The following is an 8,164-nucleotide window of genomic DNA, read 5'->3' on the forward strand; positions in this document are numbered from 1 at the left end:
AAGGCACCTGGAGCCTTAGGTAGTTGCCTGATCTTGAAGTCTCACTCCCAGTGAACTTCTATAGGTGTGTGCAGTTTCCAAACTGCTTCCAGCTCTACTCCTGTGTGCAGTTTCCAAACTGCTTCCAGCTCTACTCCTGTGTGCAGTTTCCAAACTGCTTCCAGCTCTACTCCTGTGTGCAGTTTCCAAACTGCTTCCAGCTCTACTCGTGCTTCAGCTTCCACGCTGCTCCCTGCTCAACTCAGCGGCGGTTCCCATACCGCTACAATGCTTCACTTCTCAGCTGATTCCGGATCTACACAACTGGGTATGCTCTACTGACTATTGCCTATTGCTCGCATACCAGTTGTATCCATTGTTGTTTGCTGCACAGGGTACAAGTACCCATATAGACTGTGTTACTGCATTGCTTCATTTAGGACAAGCTTTCACTCAAGCTACGATATCTCCTCACGCTACTACTTAGCGTTATTGTGCATATCTGCTGTGACCAGCTTCTCCTCACTGCAAGGCATCTACTCCATACAGACTATTCATTGTGCCTTCCATCTCTGCCTCACAAGACATTGCTCTACTCGCGCTGTTTCCATACAGCCACAATTTGCCTTTCAACTTCACTCTCCTGCACCTGGACAAGTCCTCATTCCTTCTCACAGCAGTGGTACAACTTGCTGCACGCAGACCACTGACTTCCCTGCTACCTACCCGCACCTGGACAAGTCATCCTATCACAGCGGTGGTACAACTTGCTATACGCAGACCACTGACTCTCCTATTACCTACCTACACCTGGACCAGACTCCTCACCATAGCGGTGGTACAACTTGCTGAATGCAGACCACCGACTACCCTGCTACCTACCTGCACCAGTACTATTCTTCCCATCACTACAGTGGTACAACTTGCTGTACGCAGACCACTGACTCCTCCTCTACCTACCATCACCTATCCACGTCCACTCCTCGTGTCTACATTATCTTCAGCCTCCAGTTTACTGCTCCAAGTCGCTGACTTACCTCTAACCATAGCTGCAAGTCGCTGACTTCCTCAGACTATCTCTACTCTCCTGCTGTTGTGTCGCTCCAATCATTCACCTGCCTGCTTTGAGGTGCGTGCCATAACCCCGCCTCTCTAGCAAAGTTCCATCTGGTTAAACTCGGGTAAGCAACTCCTAGTGCCCGTGACACCTGTCCAGATAGGATGATCACCTGCAATCCAGAAGACTCTGCCGATCCCTCTTTCCAAATTCCAGTGCAATGGGAGATCGTTCTTCAAAGCCTACTTCTTTGCCCTCCGGACAATCATGTGGCTGCTGACACATCCAACACCGTAGTTCTTTTGGCTTCTACAGCTGGGCTTATCTGTCCTCATTCCTTTTTTTTGCCGTTACAATGTTCTTTGCATGCACACATTCACATTCTTGTATGTCAGAATGATTCCCACGATGGCCATTGTGTACTTGCCCACTACATCATAATGTACCGGGTCTGCAGGTAGAAAACACTACATGCAGAAATTATACCTTATCAGGATGCAGCCACTGGGTCAGCCACAAAAGGCCTCCACGTGGGGATGTATCAGTTATCCTTGAAGTCTTGTACCAATTGTCCTTGTAGGGATTCCTCACTGTCTAGCTGTACTCAGCTCCACCAATTGTAAATGCCATCTGCAAAACCTTACTGTAACCATCACATGACCAAGGATTCAGCAATCCCCAGTGAAGAGTCTTCTAAAGTCTACCACCTTCTTCAGGGACCATCTCCTCCACGGCCATCGGCCAGTCCTGCACTTTATGCAACATTTTACAATTTGTCTCCTGCAGAAGAGGGAGACCTCTCTTCAAAGTCGTCTTCTTCTTTCTCTCGATAGTTGCGTGTGAAGGATCCTTGCTGCTGACACTTTAACCATTACAGTTCTTCTGGCTTCTGCAGCAGTGCACATCTGTCCTTCTTCTATTTTCCTTGCCACTGCAATGCTCCCTGCAGGCACGTAATCACCCTTTCAGATTGGCCATCATAATAATGCAGACTACGACAAAATGTAACAGGTTCAGTATCTGGCGGACAATCCTTCTTTTCCAAAATCTCTTTAAAGTCTTTGTCACTCACCGGACCGTGAGTGCCTCTACGCTGGTGCGAGGTCCTCCATCTTTTCTCCCTACACCTGTGTGGAATCGTGGCCGCTCGCTATCCTGCCATCTGCGCATGCGCAGGTCTCGCTAGTAGCTTCACCTGTCCATGGAGGTGATTGACAGATCAATCACCTCACCCTATTTGAGGCACCTGCAACCCTAGGTAGGGGCCTGATCTTGAAGTCTCATTCCCAGTGAACATCTATAGGTGTGTGCAGATCCCAAACTGCTTCCAGCTCTACTCGTTATACAGTTTCCAAACTGTGTGCAGATTGTTCTTACTACAGCTTCCACGCTGCTCCCTTGTTCAACTCAGCGGCGGTTCCCACACCGCTACAACACTATCATTCCGCTGATCGTGTCACAGCTTCCACGCTGCTCCTGGCTCCACTCAGCAGCGGTCCTCTGATCGTTCCAACGCTGATACCCTGCTGATCGTGTTACAGCTTTTACGCTGCTTCCCTGCTCAACTCAGCGGCGGTTCCCATACCGCTACAACGCTTCATCTCCCAGCTGATTCCGGATCTACACAACTGGGTATGCATTACTAACTATTGACTATTATTTATTCTACTCGCATACCAGTTGCATCCACTGTTGTTTATTGCGCAGGGTACAGGTACCCATATAGACTGTGTTTTCGCATTGCTCCAGTTAGGACTAGCTGTCACTCAAGCTCGTTACCTACTCACGCTACTACTTGGCGTCATTGTGCATAAACTGCTGTGATCAGCTTCTCCCCACTGCAAGGCACCAGCTATATATACAGACTATTCATTGTGCCTTCCAAGACATTGCTCTACTCGCGCTGTTCCCATACAGCCACAGTTTGCCTTTCAACTTCACTCTCCTGCACCTGGACAAGTCCTCACTCCCTTCACAGCAGTGGTACAACTTGCTGCACGCAGACCACTGACTTTCCTATTACCTACCTACACCTGGACCCATTTCCTCACCATAGCGGTTGTACAACTTGCTGCACGCAGACCACCGACTACCCTGCTACCTACCTGCACCCATCCTATTCTTCCCATCAGAGCAGTGGTACAACTTGCTGTACGCAGACCACTGACTCCTCCTCTACCTATCATCACCGATCCACGTTCACTCCTCGTGTCTACATTATCTCCAGTTTCCAGTTTACAACTCCAAGTCGTTGATTGCCTCAGACTATCTCTACTCTCCTGCTGTTGTGTCGCTCCAATCATTCACCTGCCTGCTTTGAGGTGCGTGCCATATCCCCGCCTCTCCAGCAGAGTACCATCTGGTGAAACTCGGGTAGCAACTCCTAGTGCCCGTGACAGTCTTCTTATTCCTCTGGACAGGCGCATGTGAAGTATCGCACAGATCTTACTTGATCGCGATGTATCCACTGGAGCATCAGCAAAAGGGTTCCACATGGGAGTGTATCAATTGTCCTTGAAGTCTTGTACCAATTGTCCTTGTAGGGATTCCACTGTTTCGCCTTTCCGATTGGCAGCACCTTATTATCACTATTCCGGGGGCACTCTGCTACAGTAGCTGGGGAGGCCATATCACTCGCATCAAAGTGGTGTTCATGGGAAGGTCCTCCACTTGGGGCTGATATAGGAAAACCCTGCAAAAAGCTCCTGGTCCTCTGCTCTTATTGGTGACCTTCGAGCCTCTTCTCTCTCAATGTGGTCAATATTAAACACTCCGGAGCTCGTTCTAATGGTTGGCTACAGGAAAAAAGAAATAAATGTTTATGTATTGAAACCATGATGAGAACTTCACGAAAGCTAAATAGAGTTATGAAAAGGCAAAGTTTGGTTCTGCTATACTTTACTAATTAAATTGTTTGAGCTTTTGCAGTACAATTTGCCATGAGATGAACAAGATGCGATTAATGGCTAAAATCATTCACAAGCAGACATGAATTTTGAGAGCCTTCTTATCAAATGTCACAGTACAATAAAGTAATACTGTATAAAAGTAAAATTGTAATTTGTTTTTTTTTTTGGGGGGGGGGGGGAACTATAACACATAAATTATATCTTTTAAAATACTCTTTAGAAATTATATATATTGGTTTAATAAGTGAACTTCCATTTGTGCACATGGCCCGGGCAATAGAATATAATGTATTCCATATAAAATAATACTACATAATAATGTTACATGGCAGTACAAATGTCATAAAAGTCATTTCAAACTCGCACCTATTGTCACCTTTTCTTCTCTTCTAAATTAAACATTACACATTTCCCTTTTTTTCCTGACAAACTGCTCAATAGGCCTCATGTGTATCTTCAAATAGAGAACATCTGACCTGTCTTCTATTCATGTATCACATTTGTACTTCTATCTAATGTGGGTTTTTTGTTTTCTATTTTTTTTTCCCCCCAATTTCCATAGCAGAATAAGGGCAATATACCATATAAAGTGCACCTAGTTGGAGCAGAAGGCATCTCCTTGAAGGTAGAAGCAAAGCCTGATCTCAACCAATTTTTAACGTGAGTAAAATTAAAATTGATTTACAATTGTACATTAGGGTACTGAGCGACAAACACCAGCACTAAGATTGCCCCTAAATATACAGTCTCAATCACTTGAAGCTCATTTAAACTTGTCAATATTCCTGAAATCTCTTTTTGCATTATGGTGAAATATGAGGCACAGTTGCCTTATATGCTAAGCCATGTCCTTTTCTGTACACGGGTAGGTATAAGGTCTTGTCATGACAAAATGACATTTGTTTTGGAGACCTGGATCTATCCAGATTTGTAAATAACACTTAGGGCTAGATTTACTAAAGTGCGGGTTTGAAAAAGTGGAGATGTTGCCTATAGCGACCAATCAGATTCTAGCTGTTATTTTGTAGAATGTACTAAATAAATGATTGATGGAATTTGATTGGTTGCTATTGGCAACATCTCCACTTTTTCTAACCCGCAGTTTAGTAAATATACCCCTTAATGTATTTTCACACATTGTTTTTAAGCAAAGCAGCTTTTTCCATATACTTACTGGGCCAGGAACATGTGGGGGAGCAACTCTAAGGGCTTCCAGCGAGACCCAATCTATATGCATGAAAAACTGATGCTGGCGGATGTTTCCATTGACTCCTAAACGCTGGGATGGATTTTTACACAGGAGCTGAAAAACCAGAAAAAAAAGAGTTTCTGTCATCATTGTAGCATTGAGGTGTGTATGTGGGTATAAAGATTGTGATGACAGACATCCTAAATATGAAGCTGCATGGGGTTACTACTTGTCCCAGAGGCCAGAACTGATGGTGAATAGGTGTGATACCCTGAGAAGAAAGTGTTCCTGTGGAGCCAGTGTAAGTAATCCAAGTCTACACTACCAATACTGTACGGTAAAGAACAACATATGGGGTGTGAAATATCCACATAAATAATCATATACTAATGTAAGATTCTACTGTTCATTTTGCAATAAGTCAATTAAGCTTTGAGTAATGTAGAGCAGAACACTATAATATGGATTAGAAAATCTACCTTGTTAATGATGTCTTTAGCCACATCCCCTGGTATTATGGCCCGTCTGCGATTGTAGCCAGATGTTCCGGTAATCATTTCCTTAATGATGACTCCAAATGAAAACCAATCCACCCCGGCGTTATACTCCTCTCCTGCCAGCATCTACCATAAGAGAGAGATATTATATCAAACGTTAATCTATCATTAGATAGTCTACTTTATCCAATGTCTCTGTGTCTCTATGGCACTGATTCCTTGTTATTATCATCTCCTCTCTTTCACTCGGTTACTCTTTGTCACTCTTTGTGTTTTAGAAAAATGAAGATAATGTGAATGTCAGAACAGCTGGTTATTCAGCAAATAGGATTAGGAGTTTCTGACCCAACACTGCCTCGTGAAAAGTCCATCCAATATTACTGATTAAATATATTGCTGTCATCAATGTATATTACATAGAAAATTTAAATTCATGTATTTATGCAGCTACAATAATTAATTTCCGCTAGCAATAACTTGAGTGAACAGTTATTGTTAGGGAAGTGGGTGCTTATTTACCATAGTATGTGCCACATTCCCCACATCTATTTAGTAAATGACATATTACATTATAAATCAGTATATATTCACAGTACATTTTTACATGAAGTTTAGTAGAGATATGTGTTAATATTTGTACCTATTAAACGTTAAATAAAATATACAGCTCCTTAAAGGTTTTTCTCAGATCTATTAAAACATTTACATAAGATATTATGTCCTCATAAAACAGTAGAAATATACCTTACTACTAACCTCTGGAGCAATAAATCCAGGAGTTCCAACGCACCCTGTGGCTGTCCTCTCCCCAAACATATTGACTATTGAAAGACCAAAGTCGGCAATTTTTAGATGACCGGACTCCGCCACCAAGATGTTGTCAGGCTTTAGGTCTCTAAAGAGAGAAAAATGTAATTATCTGTTTTACCTAGTGACAAATATATAATTTACTTATCAGTAGTATTACAGAGGTCAAATGTTACAGACAACTGCCCGCTAGGACAGCGCCACTTATGGGCCTATTTATTAAATGCAGGCCATATGGATGTTTTTTTTTTTATCTCTGCTCCTCACAGCAATAGAAAACCACCAATCACATGATTTAATAATAACATATAATTTAGCTGCCCGGTGATACTGGCCAGAGTGGTAAGAGTCGGGCCAGGGTTATGCCCATGTGTGCCCGGCTATCTGATTCACACATGCCCTGTAGAACTAAATGCGCAGACTTGGGCTTTCAGCTCCACTTGTTGAAAAAAAGTTTTAAAAAATATTATAGACATATTAAAAATAAATATTATACAATAATTTCTATGGGGAAACATGCTTTACTGAAGTAATAAAATATTTTTTCTTAAAATTTTCTGTTACTGTCTCAATCTTTGGTAAATAGACTCAAGACCTGGAGAATCTTTTCTGTAACTAGGGCGATAGCACTGCTATGGATAGGAAATGTTCACCAGACACTGGGCCGTTAGTGATGACAGTGTTTTAAATATTAAATTGAAGGATAATTAGAAAATAGACATCACTGTAAGTAAAAGACCTGGGGCTAGATTTACTAAGCTGCGGGTTTGAAAAAGTGGGGATGTTGCTTATAGCAACCAATCAGATTCTAGTTTTCATTTATTTAGTACTTTCTACAAAATGACAGCTAGAATCTGATTGGTTGCTATAGGCAACATCCCCATTTTTTCAAAACCGCAGCTTAGTAAATCTAGCCCCTGGACTTGATTGTGTATGAAATTGAGAATAATACTATAATTACCGATGGATGATACCCTTAGAGTGCAGGTATTGCACCCCACATGTGATCTCCGCTGCATAGAACCTTAAAGAGAAGAAATTAATGTAACATGTTATAAATAAGTGATGGAAGAAAGCCTGATGTCACTACACTGTTGTTGGGGGATCCTGCTCCTTCTGTTATCTAACACTCAGATGTGTATTTATTTAACTGCGGGTTTGTAAAAGTGAAGATGTTGCCTATAGCAACCAATCAGATTCTAGTTTTCATTTATTTAGTGCATTATACAAAATGACAGCTGGAATCTGATTGGTTGCTATAGGCAACATCTCCACTATTTCCAAACCAGCAGTTTAGTAAATATACCCCTCAGTATTTTATCTTACTGCTTGCCCCCATTCCCCTACTAACATCATAGCACTGCCCCTGTCACATGACCCTTTGTTATCACTAACAAAATAGCAATGTAGCGCACTCACTGATATTCTGTGATGCTGTAAACATTTGTATTATGCGATTGGCTCCCGATTGGTCGATTCCCACCCACTATAAAACTTAGGAAATAACAGACGTGCTGGAGATAAAGATCAAATAAATAAGGTGCGACAAACACACTTTGATAAAGTGATTATCCTGAACATGCTCCAGTCCTTGTGAAACTACACTGCATCATGCAAGATCTGTATTTTATTGTTATTAAAGGAGTGGTTAACTTTTGGACAACTTCATCTTAATATGAATTGTCCACCTGCACACCAAATTTGGGGCATCCTCCTGGGTACCCAT

General features: G+C 42.3%; 1 protein-coding gene across 1 annotated transcript; it reads right to left on the reverse strand.

Annotated features, from left to right (window-relative positions):
* Window positions 1-2,705: 2,705 nt before the first annotated feature.
* On the reverse strand, window positions 2,706-8,164 carry LOC142101853 (protein kinase C delta type-like). Its single transcript, XM_075186289.1, has 6 exons — window positions 8,127-8,164; window positions 7,400-7,462; window positions 6,388-6,526; window positions 5,614-5,757; window positions 5,120-5,248; window positions 2,706-3,831 (listed from the first exon to the last, which is right to left on the reverse strand). The coding sequence occupies exons 1-6, from the start codon at window positions 8,162-8,164 to the stop codon at window positions 3,688-3,690; spliced, it is 657 nt and encodes a 218-aa protein (XP_075042390.1). The 3' UTR covers window positions 2,706-3,687.

The sequence above is a fragment of the Mixophyes fleayi genome, chromosome 9 (genome assembly GCF_038048845.1).
Source record: "Mixophyes fleayi isolate aMixFle1 chromosome 9, aMixFle1.hap1, whole genome shotgun sequence".
Classification (NCBI taxonomy): Eukaryota; Metazoa; Chordata; class Amphibia; order Anura; family Limnodynastidae; genus Mixophyes; species Mixophyes fleayi.